The sequence below is a fragment of the Macrobrachium nipponense genome, chromosome 13 (assembly GCF_015104395.2).
Source record: "Macrobrachium nipponense isolate FS-2020 chromosome 13, ASM1510439v2, whole genome shotgun sequence".
Taxonomy (NCBI): domain Eukaryota; kingdom Metazoa; phylum Arthropoda; class Malacostraca; order Decapoda; family Palaemonidae; genus Macrobrachium; species Macrobrachium nipponense.
In genome coordinates this window covers 35,103,696-35,117,577 of record NC_087206.1, presented here as the reverse complement: position 1 = coordinate 35,117,577, position 13,882 = coordinate 35,103,696, and the positions used below count along the sequence as shown (strand labels likewise).

Here is a 13,882-nt window from a genome sequence, read left to right as displayed (position 1 = left end):
TTTGCTTGTGAGTGCCCCAAATTGGACCCAGCAAAGATCTATTTATCTGCGGAGTTCGGAAATGAAAAATATTCTTGCGGAAAGCAGGGATTTTTCAAAATTAATAAAATCATAAATTTTTTAAATAAGACGGGTTTCTCAAATAGTCTAATCTGAATTTTTTTTTTTTTTTTTTTTTTTTTTTTTTTTTTTTTTTTTCCTTCTCAGGATTGATCCCTGAGAACCAGCCCGAGAAGAGTCTACTTGAGACTCAGAGGTCTGGAAAAACTAACACCTATTAATAATAATAATCTGGTAGCAAAATGTCTTATGTACTTATTAAGGCAACTATGGCTGAGATTCTGCAAAAGCAAGGAAGTTTTACTTGATCTCTATACTGCTATTAAAATCAAATTCTTATTGCTCTACATTTTAAGTCTTTAATGTTCTGTGAAAATATTTTGAAACACTTGTTATTATTCTATGAATACGTTTTGAAATGATTACTATTCTTTGAATGCATACATTTTGAAACATTTGTTAGTGTCAAAAGCCTATTTAGAGACTCCCATAAAATAAATGACATGGAATTAATTGTATTTCTTCTGAAATAGATGAGGATATATACTTTGTAAAAAAAATCACTATAGAAGTAAAATGTTCTTTCTTTCACATATAGTAGTTTAGTTCCACGAAGTGATAAATTTTTTTAAAAATAATGAAATACCAGGCATCATTAGCAGTCTTACATAAGACAGTTACAGTCAACTCTGCCAATTAAAATTATTTTCAAAAGCATGGGCAATGCCATAGTTACAGAATTCCAATAGCTAGCTAGACCTGCAAAAAAGACTGATGTTTTTGGAAGTACGGTACTTCGTGTTTTTTTTTTTTTTTTTTTTTTTTCCAATGAAAGGACATCCAAAAATAGACTAGAATATCTTACGGTGGCAGTTATAGCAACCAAATAGATCACAGCTATTAATTCAGAGAAAAAGAACGTACAGCAAATTTCATATGACCAAGTTTGATATAGTAAAACTTCTTGAAGATGAATAACAAGAAGCTTTTGCTGTTGAATTGCAGAGTAGAATTATGTATCAAGAAACCATAGCTGAGGAGGACCAGACAGTTGATGAAGATTGATTTAACATCAAGAAGGTTTATCTGTCTGCTGGAACTAAATTCTGGTACAGATGAAAGTTTTGGATATCATATAAGATATGATGCAGACTTGGTAGAAATAAGTGCGAAAGGAAATCAGATTTGGAAATTCATCTGGCTTAAAAAGATGTCCAGGTAGCACCTAATGTAGATGAAAGTATTCAAGTTCTCCATATTTTGGTGTGGATGTCATCAGTGTCCTATATAATAAAAGAATTTAATACATTTACCAACATCAGAGAACAAACTGCATATCATTTTATCACTAACTTTAATAACAACACAAATGAAACTAGAAACCCAAGAATCAAATTGTATATAAACTACACCCCCATGTTTTGGAGGATGCCTACCAACCCCATGAATAGCTTGAACCCATGAATAGTTAGAACTCCCCTCTAAAAATGCTTATATCTCCCTAACTTGAAAGTTCAAATACAAAATGTATACCTTAAATAACATCCTACATCAAATTTATCTTAAGTTATTATCTTATTCCTATATTAATCTTTGAGAGAGAGAGAGAGAGAGAGAGAGAGAGAGAGAGAGAGAGAGAGAGAGAGAGAGAGAGAGAGAGAGAGAGGGTCACCACTATGACATACATATGTATATATGTATCAAAGAGAGAGAAAGAGGGTTACCACTATGACATATGTATCAAAGAGAGAAAGGGTTACCACTATTACATATGTATCAAAGAGAGAGAGAGAGAGAAAGGATTACCACTATGATGTACATATCAGAGAGAAAAAAAAATTCCTTAGTGAGCCCCTGCATTTGCGTTCTCCGGATTTGCGGACCCACGCATTTGCGAATTTATCTCTGGAGCATATCCCCCCATTATTCGCGGAAAATTTGCCTCTTCACAGTATTTTTCTATGAGAAATATCCATAAATTCCTGTTATTTCTTATCAATTTCATCATAAAATATATTTTTTGTGATAAAACTATTTAAAAACTACATATATGTATAAAAATTTATAGTGGGGTTTTCTTGAGTTTTAACTAGCAAAATAGGCAGTTTTAAGAGTTTTTATAGGGGTTCCAACTATTTGTGGGTTTTAGCTATTTGTCGGGTGGTTTGGTACACATCTCCCATGGATAAGGGGGACCACTTTTTTTAATAGTGAAATGGAAAGATTATTGTATTTCTTTAAAATACCTACATAAATTTTGTAATTACAGTTATATTATTATTATTATTTGAAAATATTAATAAACTTACTACATAGAGAGAGAGAGAAGAGAGGAGAGAGAGAGAGAGAGAGAGAGAGAGAGAGACGAGAGGAGAGAGAGAGAGAAGAGAGAGGATGACGGAAGATGAGGAGAGAGAGCAAGAGAGAGAGAGAGTGCGAATTAAAATCATTGACTGATTAGGCGGCAACACTCCCCTCCTGTCACATTAATGGACATATTTGACAGCCTGGGCTTCAGAGCTTCTCTGGAGTTAGAAACAGATGAGGGAAAGAATTTTAATTTATAATTACAGTTTTATTATTATTATTATTATTTTTATTATTTTATTTTTATTAATTATTATTATTATTATTATTATTATTATTTATTATTATTATTATTATTATTTTATTATTAATTATTATTATTATTTTATTTATTATTTATTATTCTTATTATTTATTTATTGGTTATTATTTTATTAATTTTATTTATTTTATTATTTTATTTTTTATTATTTTATTATTTTATTATTTTATTTTATTATTTTATTATTTTATTATTTTATTATTTATTATTTTATTATTTATTATTTTATTATTTATTATTTTATTATTATTTTATTATTTTATTTTATTTTATTCTTATTATTTTATTTATTTTAATATTTTATAGTTATTATTTTTATTAGTTATTATTATTATTATTATTTATTATTATTATTATTATTATTTGAAAATATTAATAAAAATAAAGGTAGAACCCACAAAGGAAAGTGAAACAGTGGAGTGCTATGAGGTCTTTCGACTCAGGGTCCTTTACTTAGCAGACCGACATACATAAGAAAATGAGTGTACAAGGAAGGGCCGCATAAATGACAGATAGTGATTATAAAGGAAATAAGTACCTAGAATCCAACAAACCTGGAGAAATAGTAACCTTCCCCAAAAACAGGGGTACAATTTAAGAGGTTTACAAAAAAAATGAAGTCTAACTGCTCAGAAACAGGGACAAGACAATTGAAGGATTATACAGGGCAGCAACTGACCACATACAAAAGTTTTGTAAGCAATAAAAACCTTCCACAAGGTAAACTTATTCACAAAAAATATATTAAACATACATTTACAAAGAAAATATCTATAAGGCAACCAATTTGTATTTAAGTCTGTGATTGTATTTTTAAGGTAATTCTTAAACTTGTTATTTATACAAGGGTCCAAATAAAACAGGCCATCTACTAACAAAAAAAATAACTAAATTTTGTTCACAATGATACATATTCAAGTGATATTTTGACTTGACATTACTTTGTATAACGTAAAATAATCTTGTCCTATATCAATAGAGTATCTACAGATTCAATTATGCTAACTAGAAGCAAGAAAATTGCCCTGATTTCAGTTCATTACAGCAAAATAAACTTACCACGCAATCACCCTCAGCTGATTTCCAAACCAAAAAATTGATTGCTGTTTGTATTGTATAATACAACAATAGTAATATGAAAATGCATAAAATATTATTGGATGCAGTGAAGCAAAGCATAACTTTGTGCCAGAAAACCATAAAGAAAAATGGAAAGAAAATGAAGTGTTTCTGAGGTTTGAACGAATTACATACTATTTGTTTTTACATTATTGTAAATGGGGAAAGTTGATTCAGTTTACAAATTTTTCGAGTCACGAACAGCATCCTCAAGCGAATTAAGTTCGTGAACCGAGGTACCACTGTATAATAAAAACTAACAGGTGCATCATATTGATTCAAGTGACTTAGCCCATAAAATATATTGATTATATGACATTCTTTATGCTCTATTGACAATTGTTGATTAATTGGAAATCCATTAGCTAAATGCTTCTTAGATACTGAAGATCATTGCTGAAATTCTTCACACCAGTTCTTGCTTTACTTAAGTGATAGTGCAAACATCTCTGAAACAATCATGCAAGTCATGAACCATTTTCACTATCAGCAGTTTTTGAATAGACAAAACAATTGTTTCCCTGCATTTTGGTTTCGCCATCTCCAGTTTTCATTGCTTTTTACTCAAGGATATGAGGTTACAACTGTAGACCTGAAACATCAGTTATTTTATAGTGTTAGTGGAGAGGAGAAATATAAGTGTTCAGTATTTTTTTTTAAGTTGTCTCGTCTACGATGGTATTTTTGCAGCCTGATACTCTTTGTCTTTGTGTTGTCAAGTGTTTAAAACTGAGTGTATTTCAAGTCAGAGTTAATTAGGAATTTTGTCTCTGCAGTATTATTTTTCTGTAAAGTCTTGCATAAAGTATTTTTGTCAGAAATTCATCTGACATCCTACTTAATGTATTGAATGAGTTTCCATTTAATTTTAGATATATTACAAATGGAAATAGCATTGAGTGTATTGCTCTAAATTGAAATATTCAATAGATGGCATCATGTTAAGTTACAAATTTTCCTTTCTTTTGTGAGACTACGTACACAGGAGGAAACTTTTGAACTGCACAGTTTTGAACTTTAAAGGAATACTATAAGTGACTAAGATTTCTAGCGTTGTAGTAATGATACCAACACAAGGTCTAAGTACTATTTTACTAGTTTTATTCTATGTATTTCTGTTATGGATGGGATTCACTTTAAACAGATGGTCACTGAGTTGTTGAGGTAATTAAAGTGATTATCACAAAATTTAAAAAGATTTATGTCTTTTTCAAAGTCAGTAATAAAATTATCTCAAAATTCTGTACTCCAAATTCTGATATTTTCTACTTTTATCTAAAATACCAAGAGCATATTAATAGTACTATAAATACATATACATACTACCATTCATTTATGTTTTATTTAATGCATAACTTCAGTGTGATGTAACAAAAGGAATGTGTCTTCCGAGAACTACCGTACACACACACATTTTTTATGAGTAAATACAGTATTTGAAACAATAGTTTTTTTTAACTTATATTAGAATATAATTTTGTTCATTGTTCATATAATATGCAAGGTACGCTATAAATAGAGATACATGCTAGAATAAAAACCATGGGTTATGGTGGATAATGCTACATAATTTTGAAAATAAATATTTAATAATGTATTATTAGCTTTTATAGCTTCGTGGAAAAGAAATATTATGAAATAAATTTTCATCCACCAGGGTGAGAAAAGTAATTGTAGTATTCAGAGGAGGAAGAAATATTGAAAATGCTTTAGCAAGGTAACCCAAGGTTGAATTATATACTCTTGGTGCCTTATATTTGAATTTTTTCCCTGAAGCTTGTATCGCATTTTAACCTATAGAGACTAGATTTTTTCCAGTATTATAATGGATTTGACAGGTTTTTAATTTGAAGTGGGTTCCTGCCCTTGCAATCATTGCAGTTGATCACTAAAATAACAAATTTTTAGCACAGATTTATTTATGATCCTTTCGTTGTCTTCAGAATATGAATGAAACTACGTACATTGTTGTTTATAATATCAGAATTTTATTTTTATAGCAAATATAATTTGTTAGGAAAAATAGATGGAAGGCAATCAAAAGATGTGTTAATCACTTGTGGTGTTGATGACCATTATAATTACAATGCCAGTTTAATTATTTAATACATATACGTATATAAAATTTTCAGTACATCCTTGCACATAAATTTGTGATGAACAACTAAGTGGAGTGATAGTAACAACCTTGTGAAAAATTTTAAATTATATTTTATAGTCTATACTATTTAACAGTAGAAAATTTTAATGGAATATTGTTTTAATAATTTTTGTAACATTCTCTTATGGACTTGAAGAATTATTAAAAAAAATATATTGTTTTCAGCTTATACTTTTGAGTTGTTCCTTTTTATTTACATTTTCTTTTAATTTTGACAAATATTATGAAAAAAATATGTTTTGAAAGAGATCTATTTTTGTTTCATTTTTGCACTAGCTTTTAGTTTGGTGGAATTGTCTAATAGAGAACGATTCATGACCAGCACAGAGGAGAAGGTATTACATAACAGTGTTGTTGTTATTGTGTAGAAATGATAGGCATGAAATTAGTCATGCAGGTAATTGCCACTTCTTCGAATAGAATTGTCAACTTTAGGATAGATGCAACATATTGGCACTTAAATGGCACTGAAGTTGCTGTTACTTAACAGATGATCATTGATAATTTTGCAGTTCTTGTTATGATAAATATACTTCATTTACATGAGGTCATTACATATTTTTTTCCCAAACTATGGCTTATGTAGATGTCATCATGCATTATTGGTGCAGTGTACAGTGTTTTGCTTTTTATAGCTGATCTGTGCTTTTGACATTGAATACAAGTATAAAATTGTGTTAGGGATCTGGATAATGTATCTAAATCTAAGACCATAATTTCAGATGCCTGTTGAAGATATCTCCAAGTCATCAAAGCTCCTGATAGAGGCTCTTAGATTGCGAGAAAGGTAAGTTTTGTGAGCATTACGTAATTGTCTTTAGTGGTGAGTTGTGGTTGTTTATAGCTGTTGTATGTATAGCTTAAGTCATTATGGCAGCAAATACATTTTATTTTAATGTTTAGAGCAAAATCTAATTTTATACATTCAACTTCCCTGCCAGATATATACTTAGCTATAGACTCCGTCGTCCCCGACAGAAATTCAAATTTCGCGGCACACGCTACCGGTAGGTCAGGTGATCTACCGCCCTGCCCTGGGTGGCAGGACTAGGAACCATTCCCGTTTTCTAATCAGATTTCTTCTGTCGCCCGGACCATCAACATTGTTGTTGGTTCCTCTTGACTGGATTTTCTTTTTTCACCGGCAATTGATCTTCTTGACCGACTTTTGGTGATGTATCTGGATTGTTGGATTGGCATACGCTTTTGTGGACTGTTTTGTGGACTTGCTTTGGATTTTTCTTAAAATGTCTGACTCTGGAGTGGTTGTGAGACATTGTGTGAATGTAGGCTGTAAGGTGAGGTTGCCGAAAGCTTTGGTAGACCCTCACACTGTCTTTCACTAATACTTGCAAGGAATGTGAGAATTTGAGTGAGAGAGAGTGGAAGAATCTAACTACTTATTTGAAGAAGTTAGAGAGAGAGAGAGTGAGGAAAGCTTCTTCTTGAAGTTTGAGTAGTTGTAGATCGAATGAACTAGTTCCTAGTTTGGGATCTTCCCCACTTGTAAGAATTGCTACTTCTCCTTCCTTTTCAGCCTCTTCACCTATTGCAGATCCTGTAGATTCGGCAAAAGAACTTGCGGATCTGAAAGCAGCCTTCAAGATCATGGAAAACAAAATGGCTGCTCTGCAAGGTAAGGCTAGTAATATTACAGTGGACAGTGATGTGAGTGTCCCCAGTGTGGTGGAGGGGGCATCTGGTCGGCTCCACAACGCTCCCAGGTCTAGACCTCTTCCAAGCTCACATGCCCAGAGGAGAAGGAATGTCAAAAACCGTAAGGAGGTTGTGGAGAATCCCCACCGATCAGGTGTCCCTTCGGCAGGCTCTGTGACACCCCAGACTGCCAAAGATCGCTATTGCAAAAGCGTCCTGCGTGAGTGTTTCTCATCGTCAGGGCCTTCGTCTCCTAGACGTGATTGGAGGGATTCTGATCGCTCGCGACCACTGAAGAGGAGTTGGAAGGCGCCGACTCTTGACTCGAGCCCGGAACGCTTCCCTGTGGAGTCTCCTTCGGATGTTAAGAGGGCAAAAAGAGTCCTATTGTCACCCGTAGTTAGAAGGAGTCAGGAGGTGGAGGCCATGGACTCCTCCCCTCCTCCTTCTCCTCCTCCCGAAGAGGATAAAGAGGAGGCTACTAAAAGATTTCTTGTTTCTATGCAAGAACAGATATCGTCGTTAGTAGGAGTGCTTTCAAAGGAGCCTCCTCGAAGGAAAGACACTTCCCTTCCCATCAAGAGGTCCTCCAGACGTGTGGAGGTACCTGCTGCCAAGATCAAGGCTCCTATTAGGAGTGAGGCTCCTAGCAAGAGCGAGGAGTCAACCAAACGTAGGAGTCACAGCGCAGACTCTACCAGTGCGAAGAGCCGATCAGGCAGCTGGCGCCAGCAGGAGTGAGAGTGCAGGAGGCAGGAGCCAGAGTCAGAGTGAGGAGTCACCAGGAGCCAGGAGCCAGAGCCAGGAGCCAGGAGCCAGGAGCAGGAGGCAGGAGCAGGAGCCAGTAGCAGGAGTCAGGAGTCAGGAGTCAGGAGTCGGAATTCTTCCATAAGACAAGATCCGAATAGACTTATCCGGAATTGATGACTCTTCTCCAGACAGAAGCACCTCTCCTTCGGATCGTAGGAGGTCTTGGAAAGACTCTTCCTCCAAACGGGAACTTTCTCCTTCTTCTGATCGAGTTTTGGATGAGTTGTCTGAAGACAAGCTCCCTACAAATGAGGGAATCTCGAATTATAAGACATTAGCCTCCTTATTACTGCAAGAGTTTGGAGACTCTCTTAGTCCAGCCGCTCCTCCTTCTCCTCATTCACTCTTTTCGAGTACGGCTACTGTAAAGTCCTCGGCTTTCCTGAAAATGAAACCAGCGATTTCAATGAAGAAGGCCCTCCAATCTTTGGATTCATGGATGGGCGCTAAGAAAGAGTTGGGCACAGTATTCTGCATGCCTCCTTCCAAACTCCATGGAAAGAGAGGTATTTGGTACGGGACAGGAGAGACTATGGGTCTTTCTCTTCCTGCATTGACTTCGCTAATCTGGTTGATGCCTCCAGACGACACTCTTTAGTCTCGGCCAGATCTACGTGGAGCATTTCAGAATTGAACCACTTTCTGAAAGGACTTTTCATCATTTTAGAGGTGTTCAATTTTCTGGATTGGTCTCTCGGAGTTCTGGCTAAGAAGTCTCAGGACTCGGAGTTTCTTAAGAGCCCAGAAATTCTCCATAGCGTCCTGGCTTGCATGGACAAGGCGGTACAAGACGGTTCGGGAGAAGTTTCTTCCCTATTTGGAGCCGGTTTGCTGAAAAAGAGATCGGTTTATGGATCCCTTTTGTCGAAAGCTGTTTCTCCTAGCCAGAGGACCGCGTTGTTGTTCGCCCCTCTGTCGGACCATTTGTTTCCTTCTCAGTTGGTGAGAGATATATCTCGCTCACTAACTGAGAAGGCGACACAAGATCTCCTTGTTCAAACTTCAAAGAAGAGTCTCCCTGTAGTGTCAACGAGAAAGAAGGACTCTCGTCCTCCTCAGCAGCCCTTTCGTGGAGGTGCAACGGCTCGTCCCCCTTCCAGAAAGAAGAGCTCTGATAAGAGAGGAAGGTCTTCCTTCAGGCCCTTCAAGAAAGGAAAGTGACGTGATGATCCTCCAAGCACCAGTAGGTGCCAGACTCCTGAACTTTGCAGGAGCCTGGGCACAGAGAGGAGCCGACTCTTGGTCGGTTTCAGTTCTAAAGAAAGGATACATAATCCCCTTCGAAGACAGTCCTCCCCTAACCTCTACTCCTCGGGAACTGTCAGCGAGGTACAGAGACCCTGTAATGAAAAATACTCTCCTTCAAATGGTGGATCAAATGTGGGAAAAGGAGGCCATCGAACTTGTACAGGATCCACTCTCCCCGGGATTTTACAATCGCCTTTTCCTAGTACCAAAGGCTTCGGGGTGGTGGAGACCAGTACTGGACGTAAGCGCGCTGAACCGCTTTGTTCAGAAGTAGTAGTTCCGAATGGAAACGTCCGCCTCAGTGATGTCAGCACTACGTCCAGGAGATTGGATGGTCTCTCTGGACTTACAAGATGCATATTTCCACGTTCCCATTCACCACTCGTCAAAGAAATATCTTCGATTCATTATAGGAGGCATTAGTCGGGCCTAGACACCTACGCCTTTCCCCCATTCAAGATCCTGGGGGAAGTACTCAGGAAATTCGTGGCTTCAAAGGGCATGAAGTTGACCCTCATAGCCGAAACACAGAGCCCTGAACGGGCTCTGTGTTTCGGCCTGTCTACAGCTCCACAGGTCTTCACCAACCTGATGGCGAATGTAGCAAAATGGCTTCACCTAGAGGGAATAAACATCTCCCTCTACTTAGACGACTGGCTGATCAGGGCCAAGTCGGAGAACCAGTGCTTGGAGGACCTGTTGATAACACGGAATATGGTAGAATCTCTGGGATTACTCGTGAACCTCGAGAAGTCGCAACTGATCCCCAGCCAGAACTTGGTCTATCTGGGGATTCAGATGGATTCTCGGGGTTTTCGGGTATTTCCCTCGCAAGAGAGAATCACTCGAGGTTTGTCAAGAATCTCGAGCTTCTTAGAGAGAGAAAGCAGTTCAGCGAGGGATTATTTAAGCCTTTTAGGGACTCTGTCCTCGCTAGAAAAGTTCTTCTCTCTGGGGAGGCTTCACCTTCGCCCTCTTCAGTTTTTCCTGAAAGAGGTGTGGAGTTGGAAGACTGGACAACTCTCAGACACTTTCCCGATTCCACAGGAGGTGAAAAATCACTTAAAGTGGTGGATCCTTCCTCTAAAGAAGAACGAAGGCGTGTCACTTGCCCTGCAGAACCCCAACCAAGTGTTATTTTCCGACGCTTCGGAGTTGGGATGGGGAGCGACGCTAGGAGCAAGGGAGGTGTCAGGCACCTGGACAAAGGAGCAGGTGTCCTGGCACATCAATTGCAAAGAGCTAGTAGCCATACACCTGGCCTTAAGATTCTTCGAGGAGGTAGTCAGAGGCGGGGTGGTTCAGATAAACTCGGACAACACCACGGCTCTGGCTTACATACGCAAGCAAGGAGGGACTCATTCATTCTCCCTCTATCAACTAACAAAAGACCTATTAACATGGACAGAGGAAAGAGGTATAACTCTCCTCACAAGATTTGTGCAAGGGATAAGGAATGTGAGAGCGGACAGGCTAAGCAGGAGGAATCAGGTCCTTCCCACAGAGTGGACTCTACACACAGAAGTGTGCCGGAGTCTGTGGTCCCTGTGGGGGAGGCCTCACATACACCTGTTTGCTACGTTCCTCTCCAAAAGAGTAGAGATCTTTTGCTCTCTAGTGGAAGATCCAAGAGCCTTTGCAATCGACGCGTTTCTCCTGGATTAGTCGGGCCTAGACGCCTACGCCTTTCCCCCATTCAAGATCCTGGGGGAAGTACTCAGGAAATTCGTGGCTTCAAAGGGCATGAAGTTGACCCTCATAGCCCCATTTTGGCCAGCCCAGGAATGGTTCACGGAGGTACTGGAGTGGATAGTGGACTTCCCCAGATCTGCCAAGCAGAACAGATCTACTCAGACAACCCCACTTCGAGAGGTTTCATCACAACCTCCCCGGTCTCGCTCTGACTGCCTTTCGACTATCGAAAGACTTGTCAGAGCGAGGGGATTTTCTCGCAAGGCTGCAGGCGCTATCGCTCGAGCCCGCAGATCTTCAACGAGAAGAGTATACCAATCGAAGTGGGAAGTCTTTAGGAGGTGGTGTAAGAATAAGAAGCTGTCCTCCTCCAGTACCTCTATAGTTAACATTGCCGATTTCCTCCTTTTTCTTAGAGAGGAATTGCACCTTTCTGTGTCTACAATCAAAGGATACAGAAGTATGCTGTCTTCAGTATTCAGGAATCGAGGGCTAGAGATTGCAGAGAACAAGGATCTCCACGATTTGATTCGGTCCTTTGAGACTTCGAAATCAGCTTCTCCGAGAACACCTAGCTGGAATCTTGGACGTGGTCCTGAAATTCCTTGCCTCAGACAAATTCGAGCCTTTACATCTGGCTTCCTTCCGTGACGTCACTAGGAAATGTTTATTCCTGTTGTCTCTCGCGACGGCCAAGAGGACTAGCGAATTGCACGCTCTGGACTCCAAAGTGGGGTTTAAAGGAGATGCGGCTATCTGTTCGTTCCAGACACTGTTTCTGGCGAAAAACGAAAACCCATCAAAACCTTGGCCCAGAAGCTTTGAGGTAAAAGGCCTATCTAACCTCGTAGGCAGAGAGATAGAGAGGTCTCTCTGTCCGGTTAGAGCTCTTAAATTTTATTTAGAGAAAAAGAAACAGATGGGAGGCTGTCAGCAAGGTCTTTGGTGTGCTGTGAAGAACCCCAAAAGACTCATGTCTTAAAACGCCTTGGCCGCCTTTGTGAGAAGCATGATTACTGATGCTCACAAGAACTGCCCGGATGAATCCTTCGGTCTTCTAAAGGTTAAGACTCATGAGGTAAGGGCAGTAGCAACGTCCCTGGCGTTTCAAAAGAATATGTCTCTCAGGAATATCATTGAGACTACATATTGGAGATGCAATTCAGTGTTTGCGTTTCATTACCTGAAGGATGTGAAAGTGACCTATGAGAAATGCTTCTCTCTCAGTCCATTTGTATCAGCAGATACAGTTCTGGGACTTGGAGCAAAGACTGATCCTTAAAATATTTTATCTTAAATGTACATAAACCCTCTTGTCAGATATGTGCTTGGTTTCCTATTAGCAAGCGTACTGATGTCGCACGGGCGGCTGGTGTCATTGCTGGTAGGGGACCAGGGGTATGTATGGCTAGTAGGGGGGTACAAATTTTTTTTTGTGTTTTGTTATAAATGAATGTGTATTTATGTTTCGAGTTTTTGGTTGTTTGTAAGGAGTTTGGGGATAACTCCTTGCAATCTTAGAACTAACATGGATGTTAGGATCAGGTGATCGGGATCGGTGTTGTGGTCCTTGAACAAGGTGTATTGTCATGTTAGTGGAATAGCACCCAATGACAAAGGCCTTTAGGCTCTGCCGAGTAACTGGATAAGACCCCATTGGCAGACCCACAAGAACTCTTAGCCATAGATCAATATCTCGCTGAGGCTCTTGAGGCGAAGCAGACTCCTGGGCAGTAGCCACGAAGTCTTCCGCCTAATCAGGTAGGAACCAAGGTTTATTAATACCTACAACATATGTTGTTTACCTGTCTATTTCAGTAGTTAGCTGTCTCTTACCCACCACCAATGGGTGCTAATCAGCTAAGTATATATCTGGCAGGGAAGTTGAATGTATAAAAACTTACCTGACAGATATATACGATTAATGGCACACCCAGCCTCCCCGCAGGAGACAGGTGGAAGAGAAGAAATCTGATTAGAAAACGGGAATGGTTCTTAGTCCTGCCACCCAGGGCAGGGCGGTAGATCACCTGACCTACCGGTAGCGTGTGCCGCGAAATTTGAATTTCTGTCGGGGACGACGGAGTCTATAGCTAAGTATATATCAGGTAAGTATGTATAAAACTTTATTGTATCATGACAATATCATTTTTGTTAAGGCAGCTGAGTAGTCATATATAAATGTTTCAGACTTCAAAGTTAAATGTACAGCAAACACATAATTTCACAGTTGATGCTTTATCCAAATATAATGATAGGTTATCCGATGAAACATCAAGAAGTGAGGTTGGCAAGTACATGATACATGACATGTTTTCCTAAGTGTCCTTGTTGCAGTAGTAAATATTTTTTAAATGTCATGACACATCATGACTACCATTCTCATAATTTTAGATTCCTCATATGTTCTGCTTTTAAAACTTTAGGCAGCAAATATATTTGATTTTAGTGGAAAGAGTAAAATCAAATTTTTTAAGGCAGCTGAGTAGTCAAATTAAAAAGTTTCA

The 13,882-nt window shown here is 38.4% G+C and overlaps 1 protein-coding gene across 1 annotated transcript in view; it reads left to right on the top strand.

Annotated features, from left to right (window-relative positions):
- Window positions 1-13,882, top strand: part of LOC135225737 (AMP deaminase 2-like) — a 140,413-nt gene that overhangs the window by 43,694 nt on the left and 82,837 nt on the right. The window contains 1 exon segment of the mRNA XM_064265130.1: window positions 6,692-6,756. Coding sequence (XP_064121200.1) covers window positions 6,692-6,756 — 65 coding nt within the window.